We start from the raw sequence: 22,128 nt of genomic DNA, 5'->3' as shown, positions 1-22,128 counted from the left end.
AATCGAGACAGCTGGCATTTGTTGTGTTTGTTTTTCATGATAACAGCCCGGTTTGGGAGTGGACTATTGATGGTGAGGTTGTAATTCAAGGAACCTTCACCACCACGCCTCATTCTTTCATGGTCTTTTGCTGAAAGATCATCATACTTGTCAAATACCAAAATTTTCTCGGCATCTGGAGGATAACAAGATAGTCGTTGCTTGATACCCTCAACTAGAACAGAGACATCACCACCATGAGGCCAGGTGATGTGATACAACAGCTGTTGAGCATCCACTATGATGATGCCTGCAGGGGGAGCCCTCTGTTCGACCACTCCAAGGCGATTGGCAAGCACAGATTTGGTGCCTTTGCGCAAGCAGCCATACTCGTCAATCAGTGCAGAAGGCACTGCACACAATTCATACCGAAAAATGTCTTCTAACTGCATCTGCCGCTGCTGTCCTACCATCAAAAGACGAAGGAAAATTGCCTCTAGATCAAACACAGTCTTGTCGCCATCACCATCACCAAACGTATGGTATAAAGTTTCAACAAACTAAGTGCATTAAATAAGGTGCAAAACAAAATATCAAATCAACATGCTATAATATATGTTTCATGACAATCATATCAAAATAATGATGAATCAGTGTTTATATTCATACAATTAAATTGATTAGGAATTGTTTGAGATGCTTGAACATAAATCTTAAATACTATGTGCTTTACCTCTACTGTGCTACAATGCCTATCATGATTGAGATTTTCTCCGGTCAGAACTTGATTCTAACGGGTACTCGTACACTTGTGGCCTGTCAAAAGAAAACCCTACATTGATATAAAACAAGATTTACAACAAAGTGCATAATTTTGATCATTTCAAATGTACATGCAGGTATTTATCATCATCCCAATGTCTGTTCGTTGAAATCAATGATCTGAAATTGAACCATTAAGATCCACAATTTTACATCAAAAAATGGATCAATTCGCATGATATGTCAAAATACATAATGTTTTTTTCATCTGATGACATTTAAAATATATTTAACATAATCCTTGACCCTGAAAACATAGGTCTAGACATCATTTTCATGAAATTATCATGAATAGTTTTGGAGATATTGAAGAAAGTATCATTTCCAGTAATGGTCGCCTTAATTTGCATATAAAAAAAATTCCCCGAGGTTGTCCGGAGGACAACCAAGCTGAAATACTTTATTAACCCCATGGGATGACAAATCCATCAAAAAACCTTATACTATAAAACATTTCTAGGTACCCCTCTCTGGCAACTCGACTACAAGTCTAATTACCTGCGCCACCAGAGGTGGGTGGCGGTTGTGTTTTCACCCCTGTCTGTTTGTCCGTTTGTTTGTTTGTTATGAACAAGATATCTCAAAAAGTTGTGGACGGATTCGGACGAAATTTGGCAGAGCGGTAGCGGAAGTGAGAAGCACGAAATGATGAAATTTTGGTGAAGATCCGGATTCGGATCCGGCTACTAGAACTTTTTAAGTGATTCTTCACCATTGGGAGATAAGGCCAAAAACGATACATAGGAGGATATCTCAAAAAGTTGTGGACGGATTTGGACGAAACTTTGTGGACAGGTTGTGTGTGGGACAAGGACAAATAGATTCGATTTTGGTGAAGATCTGAATATGGATTCGGATATGAGAATTATTTAATTTGTTAAGTGATTCTTCACCATTGAGTGATAGGGCGAAGCAGGTGAAGGTATGCTCTCTACTGAGTGCCGTTCTGGTTTAGTTATGTTTTTATTGAGAAAGGAAGATCACAATTATAAAGATTTAAAGGCACATGAGGTAACCATGAGGTGGTCATGGAACGGTTTACACCGCACTCGTCGGGTGGTTATCTTCCTGCTCACTCCGAGCTGTTTTTCCGGTCAGTGCAGGCCGCCGCTTGCGATCCCAGGGCAGGAAACGGCGGGCGGGACTCCGACCAGAAACCACTCCGACGCAATGGCGTGATGCGTTTCCTCGGCCGGCACCGCGCATGCGCGCTTCGGAGGGACTCGGACCTCGGACCGCACTGCGCACTCGGACCGCACTCGTCCTGCCGACAGGGACCACTACAAGGTCGGTTACTGTTTACAATGAACAAAATGGTGATTGTTACAAAACTTCTCACTCACCCCATGCCCGCCGTGCACATTGATGTTTTCCGATGTACCACAGTCCGTATACCGTACAATGGTCTTGTATCTTGTATCATGATTATGGACGAGCGGTTTTCTACTTCTTTTAATTGTACTTCTCCAGGTTACCCCTCCATCTGTGTTTGTGGAGCACAGGTATGATCATCATGGTGTTTGGCAGACACGTTTTGTACATCTGGACCCATGCTGCCAGTAGTCACGTATAGTCAGTCAGTCCCTGGTCCCACTATAGTGAAGGCATTTTTGGAGGCGTTTGTGTGTTCATTGTCACATGATCCGTCCACATACTACGTACGCATATTTTTGACAGCCTCCTGCAAACCAGCTCGTTTTGCCTATCTCATTTCTATTATGTCTTAGAGATCCCTGTTCGTTTCCTCCTTTTCCGCTCTTCTCAACCTGTTTTTCCTTTTGTCTCCCATCCTCCCCATCTTGCCAATTCTCCACTTTCGCTTCCTTTTCACACATTTTTTTTTCTCATTTCGATTACCTTCCTAGAAATGTAGTACAGTACTGTGTATTTAGATGGCCCCCAAATTATTATAAATAATAATATTAAGTGGCATATTCACCTTTGACCTGTCACTTGGGTTAAATTCCCAACCTGACTATAAACTCATCTTAGTGCTTCGAAGGGATTGTGCTGCATCAACGACTGTTCCATTTTTTGGATGGGACCTTAAGCTGGCTGTCTTGTCTCCTAGCCTTTGATGATCAGTCATAAGCAGTAGGCCATTGCGTGGTAGTACCATGGCCAATTTCTAACTTCCTGCGTTGGTTTGTGGATAATTCGGCACCATTCCAGGTATATGCTAATGATTCCAGGTATATGCTAATGATTCCAGGTATATGCATATTATATAGTTCTGCAATTGCTACTTATTCCCATAGGTATTTGCAAGTTTCTGAAGCAGTGCTTCTGAATGGGAGATGACAATGAGAAGATGAGTGTTGTGATTGTGCTTGGCGTTCTTCTCTTGATCTTGGTACTTCTTATGCTCCTGATGTGCTTCGCTTGGGAACGACTCCATCGCAGGTTGGTGCACGGTGCTCTACTGCATTCCACCCTCGATATATTTGGACTTGCTCCTACGTTACACATCATTATCCAGCCAAACTGGTACATTTAGCTGCCTTGTTATCTGAGGGTGATGCCTCCACAGATTCCTACAGATATCACACATTAAATCTTACACTGACACATATCTACCAGTTTCAAAAACGAAAGTACAAGTTAAAATATTGCAAGTCATAAAACGGGGCTGGCAGAATAGCCTAGAGTTATGCACACTCGCCGCAGAGCTGACTGGCCTGGGTTTGAATCTTGGCCCAGCTATAAACTGTCATGCTGGTGTTTTGTCGGCTGGGCGAGGCATTAATGTGGGTGCTGTTCCTTGTTCTTACAATGGATGTTAAAGCGGGCATCCCATCTGTCACCATGAGTTGGTGAATGTTAAAGATCCTAGGGTGTCCGACGTGAAGAGTAGGTGAGCCATTGCTGCTTGCTGGCACCCTCAACAAATTCGAAATTCCTGCGCCTTCAGTTGAATATCCTGCGCCGGAGTGGCGACCAGTCCGGGATTGTAACCCCTAGCCAACGAAACTGCCTCAGCAGCCTTATGTGCCTTACGGCATAAGGAGAATACAGTCGTGGCTAAAAATATTGGCACCCTTGCACTTTTTTCAAATAACTCACAATTTTCTCGAAAATAAGTTGAAATTGACAAAAGTATTTAGTCTACACAATTCTTTATTTCACTGTAAACGGTACCCCGGTTTAGAATAGGTACACCGTATCCCTGCGCATCGTAAGAGGCGACTAAGGGTTGGCGTCAGGAAGGGCATCCGGCTATAAAAACATTGCCTCAAACAGGGAACCATGATTGTCATGGGGCCCGCAAGGCTAACCACCGCTCTAGCAGGGAAAATGGCCTTAAAACGATCATTCATTCATTCATTCACTGTTAATATTACAGAACCTTTGTTTTTGATTCAGAACTTAATATATCCTTTTAAATGAGAAAATAAAAAGAAATGGCATTGATAAAATTATTGACACTCTCGACTTCATATTTGGTATCACAGCATTTGGATAAAATAAATGCAGTCAAGCGCTTCCAATAGCCATGAATGAGCTTCCTACCCCTCTCTACTGGCAGTTTGATCCACTCTTCTTCTGCAAACTGCTCCAGTTCTCCCAGATTTATAGGGTGCCTTCTCCCAACTGCTGTTTTCAGATCTCCCCACAGGTGTTCAATGGGATCTCGGCTCATTGCCGGCCACTTCAGAACAGTCCAGCGTTTTGGCTTGAACCATTCCTGGGTGATTTTTGAAGTGTGTTTGGGATCATTGTCCTGCTTCAAGACCCATGACCTTTGACAGAGACCCAGCTTTCTGACACTGGGTTGAACATTGCACTCCAAAATGCCTTCGTAATCTCCTGATTTCATGATGCGATGCACACATTCAAGGCACCCAGTGCCAGAGGCAGCACAGCAACCCCAAAACATCACTGAACCTCCTCCATGTTTGACTGTAGGGAAGGTGTTCTTTTCTTTGAAGGCTTCATTTTGTTTTCTGTAAACTTAGAGATGATTTTGGCTTGTTCAGGTGTGTTTTCGCAAACTCCAGTCAGGCTTTCTTATGTCTCTCTCTCAGCAGTGGGGTCCTCCTGGATATCCTACCAGAGAACCCCCTTTCATTGAGTTGGTGACGGATAGTGCAAGTTGAAACTGTCGTACCTTGTGTCTGAAGGTCAGCTTGAATCTGTTTGGCAGTTGATTGAGGTGCTTTCTCCACCATTCGAACAATCCTTCTCTGCAATCTTCGATCAAGTTTTCTCTTGCGGCCACGTCCTGGGAGGGTGGCTACAGTGCGAAGGGCCTTAAACTTCCTGATAACATTGTGTACAGTGGTCACAGGAGCATCAATGTCTCTGGACATGGACTTGCAGCCTTGAGATTGTCCACGCTTGGCTACAATCTTGTGTCTGACCTCCTCAGACAATTCTCTGGTTTTCCTTCTTTTCTCCATGCTCATTGTGGTACACACAGTGACACAAAACAGCAGAATGACTCCTTTCCTCCATTCAAACTGGTTGAGTGAGTGATTTTTATATTGCAGGCACCTGCAACTCACCACTGGTGAGTTCAATTCCAAAGTAAAGGAGAATCACCTGCTTGAAATCTAATTATTTCTAACAACTTCTAAAATGTGCCAATAATATTGTCAGGGCCATTTTAGGATTTGTGTGTGGAATCAGCTAAGATTTAGTAATTTCTTCAGCTTTTTTTGTTTTGTTCCACTGCAAGCCAAATAAATACATATGTGGATACCAAAATATTTTTAAATTTCAACAATTTCCTGGAAGAAATGGTGCATTATTCTAAAAAAGTGCAAGGGTGCCAATATTTTTGACCACGACAGTAGGTAAAACAAGAAGTCATAAACAAAAATTCATATTATTTTTTAGTTGTTTCTACGAATTACTTATTCTAGAAGTTCACTTGTCTTTTTCAAAAACTTGACTTTTTATTTTGATCATTTTTCCACTTATTTCCATACAAATGTGACATTTTACTCGAAACCACTGTTTTATTCAGCTGTTTTATTCAGAAAGGGTATTCGCTGGTGTGGACCAGTCTATAAAATTAAGAATGAATTTCTCTTCCCATTATTGGCTGCATTACAATCCTCCGGAGATGTAGGGGGTTGTAGCTCTGCTTAGCTTATTCCTAATAGGCAGATCCTATGAAACTGTTTAGCCAGAGGACACTTTGAAATATATTCTGTATATTCTGATTATACAACAACAGGCATTTTAAGGCCATTTTCCCTGCTGGAGGTGCCAATAATATTGTTTTAAATTTTCATAATGGGTATAGGGTTTAGTCTCGTGGGCCCCATGACAATCTTCTCCATTTTGCCCTATTTTATACATCTCCCCTTGTTAACCCCCGAGCCCGCATTTCTTCTTCCACAATCTTTAGCCAAGTCTTTCTCGGTCCTCCCCGTCCTCTACTTCCTTCTACATTCATTTCCATCACTCTTCTCAACCATTCACTTTCATCCTTCCTCAACACATGACCAAACCATCTCAACCTGTTTCTCTTCACAGCATCAATCACAGGCTCTATTTCCATCATCTTTTGCAATTCATCATTTGTCTTTCTCTCTTTCAACGATGCTCCGCACATCCACCAAACCATTCGCATTTCCACCCTTTCCAGCCTTCATTGCTGCTCGACATTCATTACCCATGTCTCGCTCCCATAAATCATTACACTTCTCACACATGCAGCATACACCTTTCCCTTCAGCTTCAACGACACTCCCCTCCTCGTCAGCACGCCACTCAGTTTCCGAAACTTCTTCCATGCACATCTCACTCATGCAACCATTGCCGAGTCTGATCCACCTTCGTAACAAAATGTAGTCAAAATGTAGTTCGTAGTCTCCTCGGTAGCAAAATGTTTTCACATCTTCCAGCTTCACGCCGTCTCCAAGATCCAACTCAACATTTCCTCCATCTGCAGCTACCTCTATGCACACCGAATGATAGTTGTTCCCTTTCCTTGCAGCTTTAGATTCAGTCTGTTCAGTTGATCAAAAATATCCACAAGGTATGCGAGGCGAAAGACCCACAGCTTTTCATGTAAAGAAGCTTCAGGTTTGTGCTTTTCTTGCATCCGTAGGAAACTCTGCATCTCTTCTTGGAGTTCAAACACTCGTGCCACAACATTTCCTTTTGATAGCCAATTGCACCGTGGTGTAGTAAAGCAGGTTCTTATGCTCTGAATCCATTTCTGTGCACAATTGCTTGAATAGTCGGGAATTCAAAGCACTGCTTTTCACGTAGTTCACAATTTTGATGACTTGTTCAAGAACATCCTGAAGATGAGATGGAAGGGTTTTTGAAGCAAGAGCTTGCCGATGAATCAGACAATGAACAGAAATGATGCCTGGAGCTAGATTTCGAACAAGCGCTTGGAAGACACTTTTTGACTCCAGCATAGCTGTGGCGCCATCGGTGCACACTCCACAGAGATTGTGCCAGTTCAGTTCCTCATGGTCAAATAACTCTGTTACTTTTTCCATCACATCCACAGCTCTGGTATTTCTTTCGAGAGAATGGCAGAATAAGAATTCTTCCTTGATGGAATCACCCTTCACATACCGAACGAAGGCAAGAAGCTGGGAACAGGATGAAACATTTGTGGATTCATCCAACTGAATTGAGAACAATCCAAATGCAGCATCTTTGACTTCAGCAATCACCTGTTCTTTTATGTCGCTAGACAAGTCAGCAATCCTCCTTTGAACCGTATTATTTGACAGAGAAGTTTTGTTGAACTTTTTTCAGCTTCTTCTTCAAGCAAAATCCTTGCCATCTTCAGAGCACATGGCTTGATCAGAGTCTCTCCGACTGTGTGAGGCTTCTTCTGTTGCGCAATGAGGAGGCTGACGGCATAAGAAGCCTCCATAAGACGCTTGTTTTGCTGAAATAATGTTCCACTTTGATCCAAGCGCTGGCGCTTCACGTTCTCTTCCATTCGCTTGAAGAATTCCACATCCTTATGTTGATGATGTGGATGAATCTTCTCCAAATGGAGCTTCAACTTCGATGCCGCAAAGATTGATTTCCGAGAACATTCTGGCACAGGAAGCATTTTGTCCCTTTAATTCTCCACGATCATGTAAAGATGTGAATCCAAACTTTATGTATTGCTCATCATATCCTCGTTTTGTCATTTAAGAAGGGTTTCTGGACAAAAAAAAAAAAAAAGGAAAAATGTAAAAAACAAGACTAAAAAAATATGCAGGGAATAGTGGGTGGCTACCACTGGCCACCACCAACACACACAGAATTGAACTCTTGTTTTAGGCGTTGTGCGTGAAAAGATTATATTATTTGGGCAAATATTGGGCAGTCTCTGTGGCCCACCTGGAAAACGTGCTGTGGCCCACCTGTGGGCCATGGCCCACTGATTGGGAACCCATGCCATAGACCCTTTAGATCCTTAGACCCCTTATAACCCTTTAAACCCCTATGGACCCTTTAGACATTTTTTGTCCTTTTAAGACCTTTTTAGTTCTTTTTTTTACCCTTTTCGTTCTTTTAAGACACTATCAACACTTTAGACTCATTTAGACCTTCATAAATTTATTCATTTTAGACCCTTTCGACCACTTTAAACCTGTTACAACTCTTTATGGTCTATAAATGTTTAAGGGTCTTTTCACTGGACAAAAACCTTCTCAGGCAATTCAGGACCCCTCATCTTACCGAGTTTCCACTGAACGAATGAAATTGTGTTATGAGGCCTTCCGGCCCCCACGGGCAGCTATTTTTCTGTCAAATTAAACTGAAAATGAACTTTATCACCTAATGCACCCTGACTACGACCACCTTTCATCGGAAGACGAGCGTCTGTCCCACTTGGGTCGATTCATGTTTAGCTCAACTGGAACAAAAATTGGTCAGGTGAGGTTTAGCATCGCAATTGTGTGGTATCTGTCAGTTAGTTAGTCAGTGAGTGAGCATGTAAATACTCGATATTCTTCTCCAAAACTATGCACACTATTTTGATGAAACTTGACCACGACCTTAATCATCCGTGATGTACGAAAGTTTGTTCACAGCAATAAAAAAAAAATCAGTGTGCAAGGGGGAGTACCACGGGGTTAACACCCCCCCCCCCCCCTCTCCCCACCTCCCCCAAAATAGACATTTGCTTTCTTCTCTCTAGCACAATTTTGATGAAACTTGACCACAACCTTCATCAGCCGTAATGCTAAAGCTAAAACTCCTATTTTCACCAAACTTTGTAGAACTTCTGAAAACCATGGCCTCCTGATGCCTTGCAAATTCCATCAAAAATTGCATGTTAAACAGATCAATTTAAAAGTCAATGGTCATTATGATTCCGGGATCGCTACTTTTGACTTCTCAAAAAGTAGTCACCCCATTTAGATGTAGTTTGGTAGAAATCATCTCAAACCAAGTTTCACAAGTTTGTTTAAACCATCAACTAATTTACATATTTTGTGGGTCATCCATGCTTACCAGTGGTTCCCTAGTTCTACCTGGTGAGCCCAGGTGCATTGCCCCTATTTTCAATATTGACACCTCGTTTGACTTTATTTTTGGTTTGTCTTAGAGACTTATACTATTGTGTTTGTACATTGTTCTTATAACATTTTGAACACCCCACATACTCTTGTTTATAAAAATAGTCCTGTGGGTCCTGAAGCTCACCTGGATCAGAGGTGGTCACCCCAACCAACTGGATCACCCCAACCTCTCCTCCTCCCGCAAACCCCTTTAGACCTTGATTTTTTTTATGCCATGAAAAACTTTGGTACATCACGGGCGATGAAGAATGTAATCAAATTTCATCAAAATCATGTGTGTAGTTCTATTTTGGGGGTTCAAACCTGGACCCACATTGACCCCCAGCAGACCCCCTTAGATACTGATTTATTTTCGTTGTTTTTTTACATTACTGTAAATAAATTAATATTTGTTGAATTTTACTTGTGTGTCTTGTTTCGTTTCTTTGTTCTGTGGGTTCGGATTAACCCCTTGTTTTCCCGATTAGATAAGGCTTCGGGCTGTTCCCGAGCGCACCAAAGACAATCCTGCCAAGTTTGAAATATGCCTCAGAGTTAAAGCTCGTTTCGGTCATCCGTCACCCAGGGGTCTTAACCCTGGGGACACAACAGTATTCACACTCCTTGACTTTTTCACATTTTGTTGAGTTAAAGGCTGAATTTAAAATGGATTACATGAAATAAACTTGTCACCCGATCTACACAAAAGACCCAATATTACAAAGTGAAACATGTTTTTAATTTTTTTTTACAAATTTGTTGAAAATGAAATAGCGAAATATCTAATTTACATAAGTATTGTCATGTGGATGGCTCTATTAAAACTGAGCACACACGGATGACCAATCGAGCTTACTTTGAGGCGACGATCAAATACGGATTTCACTATACAAGCACGGGTGGAAAAGAGAAGAAGAAGAAGAAGAAGCGGGAAGCTTTTACCTGACACGATCTCGCCGGGCAGTCTTCAAAACCTGCAGGAAATAAACTCACATGAACCGGATTTTATGCACAAAAATAATCGCCGGCTTTATTGAAATGGAAGGCCGGTAACAACGAAATAAAACGCGACGGACTAATCCCTCTAACTGGAGCGCTCCTATTACAGACACACACACACACACACACACACACACACACACGTACAGATGGGGAGGACATATGAAAAATAAACGTTGTGTGTTTTATCATGCACTTAGCTCTGATCGCTCGGTGCATCGTCTGCAATCTTCCAGGCCTCCCATTCCCACGCGGGGAGAAGGCCGCAGTCCACTTGGTTCCACAGGCCGCTAGGCCTCACTGGTGTCTCGCCCACCCTGGCCTCATCACGCTCCAGCGGCAAGCAGCGCTCGTCCACACATCGTTTCTGCCTGGCAAAAACTGCCGCTCTTCATCTGCAAAAACTCGGCACGTCTCCCGGTGGCGTCTCCGATCGCTGCCTTTAGCCCGCTGTCCTGGTATCGTTTTCTCGCGAGGTCTGGATCGAGGGACACGAGCCGAGGGCAGAGGACAGCATCAGGAAGTTCGCAAGAGTAGGAGAGAAGAGCGTCACATGAGGAAGAGAAGAGAAGAGGTCCAGGGCAAGCAGAAGGTCCAAGCACAAGAGGCAGTCCAAAACGAGCGCACAAAGGGTTAGAGCGAAAATGTCGGTCCACGACCATCTGCTTTGGCATCCAACACGAGAGAGAAAATGTCGGCTTCTCTCCACTTTTATTGATCCCCCTTGGCCAATCAGCTGGCTTCTTATTGTTCCTGGGCTTCAGCTGCATGCTGATTGGCCCTCCCTTCCAGTGATGTGATCTGCCCATCAAACCCTTGGTGTCAATCCATCGCGAGGTGGGTGTGGCCTCAGCCTGCCTGAGCAATGTTTGTCTTCAAGTCGGGGTAATGCATGGGCGCTTCCTGTCTGTTCTTCCGGTCAGGATTTATTATTATTATTTGCTATGTGTGGTGCTTTTAATGGTGGGATTCCTAACTAGTGTCTATGTGTGTTGCCATACAGGACAATGGAATGATCACAGGTTTGACACACCGGGGAATTAGCTTAAACCCTATTCTATCTAACACAACGATCATCCTTGTATGATCACAAAGATACACTTAATCCGAACAAACCGCCTAAACAGAACTTATTACATCGAGATTCCCTATCACGACAACCGGAGCATGATACCTACGCAGATCTACCTGGATCTATATATGCCCTACCCCAAAATTCATAACAGTATTCAACCCCCTTGGTCAATACTTCGTAGAAGCGCCTTTGGCAGCGATTACAGCTTCAGGTCTTCGTCGGTATGTTTGTATTAGCTTTGCATATCTGGATTTGGAGAGTCTCTCCCATTCTTCCTTGCAGATTTGTTCAAGCTCTGTCAAGTGGGATGGTTAGCAGCAGTGAACAGCAATCTTCAAGTCTTTCCACAGATTCTCAATGGGATTCAAGTCTGGGCTTTCACTGAACAACTCAAGGACTTTCACGTTCTTGTTCTGAAGCCATTCCAGTGTTGCTTTGACCATATGTTTGGGATCATTGTCCTGTTGGGACGTAAATCTTCATCACAGTCTTAAGTGTTTTGAACTCTGAAGCAAGTTCTCCTCAAGACTTGCCTGTAGTTGGCTCCATTCATTATTCCCTCTATCATTCCAATTCCCTGTATCATTGCTCCCTCTATCATTCCCAGTCCCTGCCACTGAAACGCCTTTCCATAGCATGATGCTGCCACCACTATGCTTCACAGTACGGGTGGTGTTAAATGGGTCATGAGCTGTGCTTGTTTTCTCCAGATATGGCGTTTTTGCATTCAGGCAAAAGAGCTAAATTTTCATCTCATCAAAAGACTACATAATATTTTGCCTCATGCTCTCTAAATCTTTCAGATACCTTTTTGAAAACTCAAGGTGTGCTGTCATGTGCATGTTTTCTCAAGAGTTTTCTTTCTCCCACTCTCCCATAAAGACTAGATTTCTGAAGTGCTGCAGAGACTGTTGTCCTTCCAGCTGGTTGTCCCATCTCAGCCAAGGAACTCTGTAGTTCTGTCAGTGTGGGCATTGGGTTCTTCATCACCTCCCTGACCAAGGTCCTTCTTGCCTGGTTGCTCAGTTTAGTCGGAGGGCCAGCTCTAGGAAGAGTTTATACCCTTCCCCAGATCTATGCCTCCTCACAATTTTATTCCATAGTTCTACGGACAGTTCCTTGGACTTCATGGTAGAGTTTCTGCTCTGCTTTCTGTGTTTCATTCTAAATCATATCACCTGGTGTTGGCATAATGGTTAGGGCGGATCCTAAGGTCCTGAGTTCGAATCCCGTTGAATTAATGCCAGGTGGGGTTGACTCAGCCTGTCATCCTTCCGAGGTCGGCAAAATGGGTACCAGATACTGGTTATAGAGAGGCATTGCATCAACGGCAGACGAGCCCACAGAAAAATGATGCAGCCGGGTGGCTGCACACGAACCACCACCCACATTCTAAATCATGACCAATCAACTGAATTGACCACAGGTGGACTCTAATCAAGTTGTAGAGACATTTCAAGGATGATAAAAGGAAATTAGATGCACCTGAGCTTAATTTGGAGTGTCATAGCAAAGGGGTTGAATACCTATTGACTCGACATTTCAGCTTTTTATTTTTTTCTTAATTTGTAAGGGAATTCTAAAAACATTAACATTTTGGGGTATTATGTATAGATCAGTGTCAAAAAAAAATCTCTATTTAATTCATTTTAAATTTAGTCTGCAACATAACTGCAATGAAATGTGAAAAAGTCAAGGTTTGTGAATACTTTCAGAAGTCATTGTAGTGCGCATAATGCATTATTGGGGCTGACAGGATGGCCTCGAGGTATACATATACTCCCCTGTAGGCTGTCTAGCCTGTGTTTGAATGTCAGCCTAGCTTTACACTGTCAATCTGGTGATTCATCAATGTGTGTGCTGTCCCTTAGATGGACGTTAAACTGGGTGTACGGTCTACCGACATTAGTTGGTTGGCGTTAAAAATCCTAGGTTGTTCTTCACTAAGAGTAGGCCCTGATTTATTGAGTCGAAGTGGTGACCCAACCAGGACTGTAGCCTAGTAACTACTTCAGCAGTTCCAACATTCTGCATGGGGCATGATACATCATCATCATCATCATCATCATCATCATCATCAGCAGCAGCAGCATCATCGTCATCATCATCATCATCATCATCATCATCATTCATGCTGCATCGATGATGATGATGATGATGATGATGATGATGATGATGATTGTATTACTGAAGCTTCACAGCTTCAGCAATATGAAAAAACAAAGGGAATATGAAAAAACCAAGTGATTAATATACCTACTCACGTTTGTTCATGAATTTCTTCCACTTAGAATACTATTTTATTCCCCTTAGATTTACAATGTAACAAAAAGCTCTTCTCAGTTTTGGAAATGCAAATACAACTGTTGGGTAGCAAGACCTATTTTATATGCAAACAAAAAACGTCAGCATTATAATAACATCTCCTTTTGACGAATGCAGGGCCAAAGGCAAGACATTTTATACCGAAGTTATTCGGCCCAGGATTGAATGGTTCTTGCAAAGGTAAGAGTGCAACACTTCGATATTATTTTGACTGAATGAATGAATGAATGATCGTTTTAAGGCCATTTTCCCCGCTAGAGCGGGGGTTAGCCTTGCAGGCCCCATGACAATCATGGTTCCCTGTTTGAGGCAATGTTTTTATGGCCGGATGCCCTTCCTGGTGCCAACCCTCAGTCGCCTCTTACGATGCGCAGGGATACAGTGCACATATTCTAAACCGGGGTACACACTGCGCAATTTTATTTATTGGTGTAGTCACAGAGGGGCTTTTGGGCAAGCATTCAGAGTGACAGCACTCTGGCCGATAGCCTTGGGTATGGCCACTCACCTTTGAGCTGTTTGAACTGGGTTTCAATCGCAACACAGCTATAAACGCTCACCCTGGGGTTTCAAATGCAGCGCAAGGCATCAATGTATTTTTCGTCCATTGGAAGGACGTTAGGCCGGAGGACCCATCTACGAGCATTGGTCGTTGATGGATCATGTTAAAGACTTGCCAAATTCCACGTTTTTCCCAAAATCGTCTTTAGTCGAACGTCTGGTTGGTTCATTAAAGACTTGGCCCAAATTACCCTGGCCACCCTACAATACGGTGGTCATATTAGGGCCGTTAATGCAGTAGTACTAGTAGTAGTAGTAGTAGTAGTAGTAGTAGTAGTAGTAGCAGCAGCAGCAGTAGTAGCAGTAGTAGTAGTAGTAGTAGTAGTAGTGATCAATGCCATTTTTAAATCTATGGCAAGTTTCTTGTACAGTCACGTGAAAAAGTAAGTACACCCCATGTAAAGTTTTGACTTTTTCAACATATTTCAACATACAGCTATTTGATCTTCATTTCAACAATATTGAAAGATAAAGGTGATATAATATAACAAATATCATGAAACATTTACATTTTGTAGTCCGGGCTAGCGGCTAGAGTGCCGGCTTAGGATCCAAGGATCCTGGGTTCGAATCCCGGTCGATTGCTGAATTAACGCCAGGGGGGTTGACTCAGCCTGTCATCCTTCCGAGGTCGGCTAATTGAGTACCAGTTCACTGGTAATTCCCTGTTTGTCGTTAAAGGCGGCAAAAAGGGTTGGCGTCAGGAAGGGCATCCGGCCGTAAAACATTGCTTCAAAAAGGGGACCGAAAAACAACAACAACCACGGTTCCCGAAAAAGGCCAACCCCCGCTTTGCGGGGAAAAATGGCCTCTAAAGGTGGTTATATATATATATTTACATTTTGTAGTCCATTGTATAATTTAAATAAACATCAATGCAAATTTCGCATGTGGAAAAAGTAAGTACACCCCGACATTTATCACTACTTCAAATACCTAAAATTAGAATCAGGTGCCCCAGCTCAGGTGCAAATGATTAGAACATCGTTAGAGAGGATCTTGGAGGAACCTGTCTTATTTAAACCTCAGACATTTAGTTTGGTTTGCTCTTTGTTGTTGAAGTGTGCGGCGTCACCATGCCTAGATCAAAAGAGCTCTCTGAGGCCTTCAGAAAGAAGGTTATAGATGCCTACGAGTCTAGGAAGGGATTTAAAAAGATCTCCAAACAATTTGAAATCAATCATTCGACTGTCCGGAAGATCATCTACAAGTGGAGAAGATTCCAATCAACTGCCAACTTGTTCAGGCCAGGCCGCCCCAGCAAGTTAAGCCCGAGAGCAGACCGCAAGATGCTGAAAGAAGTCTCTAAGAACCCCAGAATGTCATCATGGGACCTACAGGTAGCTCTTGCCACTGTTTATGTCAAAGTGCACGAGTCTACCATTAGAAAGAGGCTGCACAAATTTGATCTACATGGGAGGTGTGCCAGGAGGAAACCTTTGCTGTCCAGAAAGAACATTAGGGCAAGACTAAAGTTTGCCAATGAACACCTAGGCAAAGACCAGCACTTCTGGAACAATGTGCTCTGGACAGATAAGTCAAAGGTAGAGCTATTTGGCCACAGTACCAGAAGACATGTTTGGCGAAAACGAAAGACAGTATTTGACCACAAGAACCTGATACCAACTGTAAAGCATGGTGGTGGAAATATTATGGTTTGGGGCAGCTTTGCTGCATCAGGGCCTGGGCAGCTCACCATCATAGAATCCACGATGAATTCTTCATTGTACCAGAGGGTGCCTGAGGATAATGTGAGGCCATCTGTCGAAAGCTGAAGCTCAACCGAAGGTGGACCTTGCAACATGACAATGACCCTAAACATACCAGTAAATCTACCAAGGAATGGCTGAAAAGAAAGAAATGGAGGGTTCTGGAATGGCCAAGTCAAAGCCCGGATCTAAATCCCATCGAGATGTTGTGGGGGGATTTGAAACGAGCTGTGCATGCAATTGTGCATGCTGTGCAACATTTTTTTGTTGAATAAATTATTGCAAAGTCAACTTTTCATTGTTTTTTGTTCAATTAGATCACCTTTATCTATAGATACTGTTTAAATGAAGATCAAATATTGATATGTCCACATATGTTAAAAAGATTTAAAAAACATTTCATGGGGTGTACTTACTTTTTCCACATGCGAAATTTGCATTTATGTTTATTTAAATTATACAATGGACTACAAAATGTAAATGTTTCATGATATTTGTTATATTATATCACCTTTATCTGTCAATATTGTTGAAATCAAGATCAAATAGCTGTATGTTGAAATATGTTGAAAAAGTCAATACTTTACATGGGGTGTACTTAATTTTTCACGTGACTGTATATGTAAAATAATTTGGTTCCTTATCTCATTTTCCAGCTACTTCCGTTGGCAATACTCTGTGGTTATTTTGGCAAAATCTAGCCCAGCAATAGTTGCAACATATACAGAATATTGGTGGATTTGTACTTCAGTACACTTATTTATGGTTTATTTTACAGTACCTTTCAAAATTATTTGTTTTCCTACTTCGAAAGAATCCTATCCATGGCATATCTCACTGTAAGTTAATGCATTTAACAAAATACACGATTAAGTGTCGTTCGCATATGATTTGACCTTACATTGACGATTTGGAAAACTGTTTTTTGAGTGACATTCTTTACTTAGTCCTCTGATACAGCAGATACACATCTACAGAATGCTTATCATTCTGGAAATTTTGCCAAAGTTATGAAATGAAATGGATTGTGTATTGTAAGGTGCATTTTGTTACCACGTCATTTCTGCCAAGGCTCATTTACTCTTTCACATGGTCTTAGGTTCATGGTGAGCTGCAACACAAATGACACACACATACACATATACATCAGCAAAACAGTTGACATGCCTTCATACAAACCCAGCGGCTAACCTTGAGGGAAGTAAGATAACTTCCTGGGGCTCTCTGGGTCCTGGCAACACCATCTTTGTGACGTTTGTTTTATCTTCACACTCAGAGTGACAATTAAGGAGAAATATTCCCCTCCCTCCCCATGGGATGCCAACCCACAGGCTTTGTCCATGCTCTACCCTCTAAATGCTGAGTATCAAAGGAGGAAGCAGCATGCACCATTTCAAAGTTATTGGTATTAATCAGTCAGTGTCACAATTGAACCGTTCACCTCTCAGAAACACAGCAGATTAATGTAACCATTACACCACCCATTTCGGATTTTTATCCTATGACCACTCTATTTTGTCCTATTTGTTACCCTTCTCTTCTTCTCCTTTCCTTCCATTGCTTTTCACACCTTTACTATTCTCTTTTCTTCTTATCCCAACATTTCTCCATTTTCCCCTTACATCTCGTTTTCTCAATTTTATATTTTTAAATCTGCAGACATATCTGGATATCTGTGATCACGAAGTGATCATCAAGGGTAAGCCTCCCCTGGCTTACTCATGGCAATCACCCATGATTTACCTTTGGCACACAATCAAATGATATGGCATATTTTGTTCGGACCACCATATGACCTTGATCTTCAACATTTAGGGATAGAGTGTAAATTAAGAAAATGTGTCGCCATCTAAAATCTTTACATAAAACTCAATTTCATGAAAATCGGAGGAAAATTATTCAAGTTATGATCAAAAAGGGGTTTTCGTTAACTAGTACACCCACTCTTCGAGAAGGATCTGTCATGTTATTATCCTCTCTGGAGTATATTGATTGGAGTTGATCATATTGATTGGAATTGATCTATGCTCAGGTCTGTTAGTCTGTGAGTGACGTGATCAGCATATAATGCCTCAAGAATGTCGGGTTTCCTCCCTTTCAGTTTCGTGTTAAACATCAGTAGTGAATGTTAAAAAAGGTAATTGTACGTGTTTGTGGTTTATAATGTTTTTTTTTATTTCAAGTACGGGTGCCGCACGAAACACCATGATGAGTTATTTATACATGTTAACATGGCGTTTGTCCAAGGAGGAAAAACACTTTGGGGAGAGCGGATGTTATTGGTATTACTATTGTTTTGTATTCATGTAAATAATCACTATTATCATTCATATTGTTGTTATTTTGTTATTAGAAGAGGCCTTGGGAAAATGCCATGATAAGATAAGTCATCTATACACCTCAACACAGATTTCGCCCAAGGTGGAAAACCGCCTTCTGGAGGGGAACAAATTAAGTTGCTGCAAACTCCATTGTGTGACCCTTAGTCTTCCTGTTAAGTTTGGTTGAGATTGGATAAGTAGCGATTGAAGCTCAAGTCATCAGAGAGATGAAGAGATACAAGCTTGACATTCTAGGTATAAGTGAGTGCCTTTGACCAGCTCAGGTCATCAAGTGATTGCTGATGGATCAATCATACTACACTTAGGGTACAATAATGTACATATGTATGGTGTTGAAGGAGCTGGGGCTCCCACGTCGATCGGAAGAATGGACGCGACAAAAAGCTAGAATTCATCCGAGTTGCTTTAATGAAATCAAACACTCAGGCACTCTGAAAACCCGTTTATCGGGCAGCAATATATATCGATTAACCCAGGGGGTTTGCCCAGGCCCGGCGCCAGGGGGCGTGGCCCAGCGTCCTGGCTGCGGCCTGGCAAGTTGAGGGCGAGCCTGCCCGGGCATGCCCGGGCATGCCCGGGCGTCCCGACCGAGGCCTGGCAAGTTGAGCGCGGGCCTGCCCGGGCGTCCTGGACGAGCCCGGCATGGTGATCGCTCCGCGTCCTTGATAGGTGCAAGGCGATTGTGAAAACCCAGCGGCAGCCGCTACACACGTCCCCCCAGAATCGACTTGCACCGGCAGGGTCAATTTGAGGGGGGTCCTGATGACCCGGCCGAAGCGACCCCTGGCGGGTCGTGGGAGGGGGTCCGGTGAGGTGGTGGGCGGTCGAGTGGGGGGCACCGTGGACGGGGGGCGGCCTCGCTGCGGCGGAAGGGCCACCCGTGGTGGGTGGTCGACGTCCACGTGCGCCGGCTTGAGGCGGTCCACTGCAATCCGGTCCGACCTGCCGCCGATGTCGATGACGAACGACTTGTCGTCCCGTCGCAGCACCCGGAAGGGCCCGTCGTACGGCGGCTGGAGTGGCCACCGATGTGCGTCGTGACGCACAAAAACATACTCCGCTGTGCGGAGTGCTGGGGGGACGTAGGACTGGGGGTCACCGTGGTGGGATGTTGGCACGGGGGCAAACCGTCGGGCGGCCTCCTGGAGGTCCGAGCGCTGGTGAGCTGCGGACCAGGGACTGGTAGCGTCGGGCACGAATTCGCCCGGGACGCGTAGCACCTGGCCATAGACAAGCTCGGCGGTGGATGCCTGGAGGTCCTCCTTGGGGGCCGTGCGAAGGCCCAAAAGGACCCACGGCAGCCGGTCGGCCCAACCGCCGTCTTGAAGGCCGGCCATGAGCGCGGCCTTCATGGAGCGGTGGAATCGCTCGCACAACCCGTTTGCTTGGGGGTGGTAGGCCGTAGTACGGTGGAGCTTGACCCCCAGGTTGCGGGCGACCGCGCCCCACAGCTCGGAGGTGAACTGTGGTCCGCGGTCTGACGAGATGTCCGCCGGTGCGCCGAAGCGGGCGACCCAGGTGGCGATGAAAGCCTGCGCCACGTCGGCGGTGGTGGTGGAGACGAGGGGAACGGCCTCCGGCCACCTGGTGGTCCTGTCCACCATGGTGAGCAGGTGTGTGAACCCCCGTGACGGGGGGAGGGGGCCCACCAGATCCACGTTGACGTGGTCGAAACGTCGTTCGGGCACGGTGAAAGGTGCCAGCGGGGCCTGGGTGTGTCGGTGGACCTTGGCCCGTTGGCAGGCCGTGCAGGTGCTGGTCCAATCGCGGACGTCCCGACGAAGGCCGTGCCAGACGAAACGCGCCGACACCAGCTTCTGGGAAGCTTTCCGGCCCGGGTGGGAAAGACCGTGGAGGGAGGCGAAGATGCGGCGTTGCCAGGTGACGGGCACGATGGGGCGAGGCTGGCCTTGGGAGACGTCGCAGAGCAGGACAGTGTCCGCGCAGGGGATGTCGGCCAGGCGGAGGCCCGTGTCCGCCGCCCGGAGGGCTTGCACCGTGGTGTCGGTGGTTTGGTCCGCCGCCATAAGCGCAAAATCCACGCCCAGGTGGACCGCGTTCGCGCTGGCCCGGGAAAGACAGTCGGCCACGGCGTTGTTTTTGCCGGCGATGTGCCGGATGTCCGTGGTAAACTCCGACACGGCGGAGAGGTGGCGCTGTTGGCGGGCTGACCATGGCTCCGTGACCTTGGCCATGGCGTAAACCAACGGCTTGTGGTCGACGAACGCCGTGAAAGGTCGGCCCTCCAGGAGGTGGCAGAAATGGCGGACGGCCAGGTGTAGACCGAGGAGCTCCCGGTCAAACGTGCTGTATTTGAGCTCGTTCGGCCGGAGCTGCCGGCTGAAAAAAGCGAGTGGCTGCCAAACCCCGTTCACCCATTGCTCATGTACGTCGCCCACCGCGTAGTCAGAGGCATCCGTGGTGAGGGCGATGGGAGCGTTGAGCACCGGGTGAGCGAGCAGTGTTGCGTCGGCGAGGGCCCGCTTTGAGCGTTGGAAGGCCGCATCCATTGCTGCGGACCAGGCGATGTCGTGCTTGGCCGGCTTGCCCCGGAGGGCTTCGTAGAGGGGCCGCATGAGTTGAGCAGCGCGGGGCACGAAGCGGTGATAAAAATTCACCATTCCCAGGAATTCCTGCAGGGCCTTTATGGTGCGGGGACGCGGGAACGTGGTGATGGCCTCGACCTTGGTTGGCAGCGGCACGGCCCCGTTCTTGGTGATGTTGCGCGGGCCGAAGGTGCGGATAGTCGATCCGTTGGCCACAACCAAGGAGGGGCCGCAAACCGCGGATTGCCTGTCCTGGTCAGAGGCGGGTATGACGCTCAGTTGGGCGCCGGTGTCGCACAGGAAGCGCCGTCCGGACGCTTTATCCGTGATGAACAGTAAGTTGCCCGTGTGGCCGGCGCTCATGGCTGGTAATGAACGCCGGCCCGGCCGTTTCCCGGCCTGCCGAAGGTGCACGGGGGTCGGCATGTCCGGGCCTTCTGTCCGAACCTGGCATGATAGTAACACCACGCTTGGTCAGGTGGAGGCCTCGGTTGTCGTGCTGGAGGTGGTCGGCTCGGTAGAGCGGCCGCCAATTGCGTCGGCAGTTCGGCCGTCGACCGTGCCGGGTGCTCGGGCGCCATGGGTGTTGCGTCGGACGGCGGTGGGTCCCATGTCGCCGCTGCGATGCGCTGTCCTGCGGCGGAGATCTTGTCGGCTTCTCTGGCAAGGGCCCGGGGATCTGTGATCATCGTGCTTGCCAGGGCGAGGCGTACCGGGTTAGGCAGCTGACGGAGGAACAGCTCCCGGAACAGGAATGCCGGAGAGTGCTCGCCGAGCAGTGAAAGCATGTAATCCATTCGCTCGGAAGGGCGCGTGTCGCCGAGCTCAGGCAGTTCGAGCAGGCGCCGTGCGCGTTCCGCCGATGGGAGGGCGAAAGCATCGAGGAGCAGCTTCTTAATCGCGCCGTATTTGTCAGCGGCTGGCGGGCTTTCGAGGAGGCTCAGGGCGCGGGCCGCGGTAGCCGACCCGAGCGCAGCTACCACATGGTGGAAGCGGGTGTCGTCGGCCGTGACGCCTCGCAGGGCGAACAGGGACTCCGCCTGCGCGAACCAAACCGCCGCGTGAGCCTCCCAGAAGGTAGGCAGTTTAAGGGCGACTGCCGTGTCCATGTCGATAGGTCACCAATGAAGGAGCTGGGGCTCCCACGTCGATCGGAAGAATGGACGCGACAAAAAGCTAGAATTCATCCGAGTTGCTTTAATGAAATCAAACACTCAGGCACTCTGAAAACCCGTTTATCGGGCAGCAATATATATCGATTAACCCAGGGGGTTTGCCCAGGCCCGGCGC

The 22,128-nt window shown here is 45.7% G+C and overlaps 1 protein-coding gene across 1 annotated transcript in view; it reads left to right on the top strand.

Annotated features, from left to right (window-relative positions):
• Nucleotides 1-1,875: 1,875 nt before the first annotated feature.
• LOC137423110 (receptor-type tyrosine-protein phosphatase O) overlaps nt 1,876-22,128 on the top strand; it is a 100,036-nt gene continuing 79,783 nt past the window's right edge. The window contains exons 1-3 of the mRNA XM_068109926.2: nt 1,876-2,088; nt 3,060-3,204; nt 13,798-13,860. Coding sequence (XP_067966027.1) covers nt 3,092-3,204; nt 13,798-13,860 — 176 coding nt within the window. The 5' untranslated portion in view covers nt 1,876-2,088; nt 3,060-3,091. The remainder of the gene's footprint in view (nt 2,089-3,059; nt 3,205-13,797; nt 13,861-22,128) is intronic.

Source organism: Myxine glutinosa, chromosome 3, assembly GCF_964187855.1.
Source record: "Myxine glutinosa chromosome 3, kmMyxGlut1.1, whole genome shotgun sequence".
Classification (NCBI taxonomy): Eukaryota; Metazoa; Chordata; class Myxini; order Myxiniformes; family Myxinidae; genus Myxine; species Myxine glutinosa.
The sequence above is the reverse complement of the archived record's forward strand: the minus strand, read 5'-3'. Positions and strand labels throughout refer to the sequence as shown.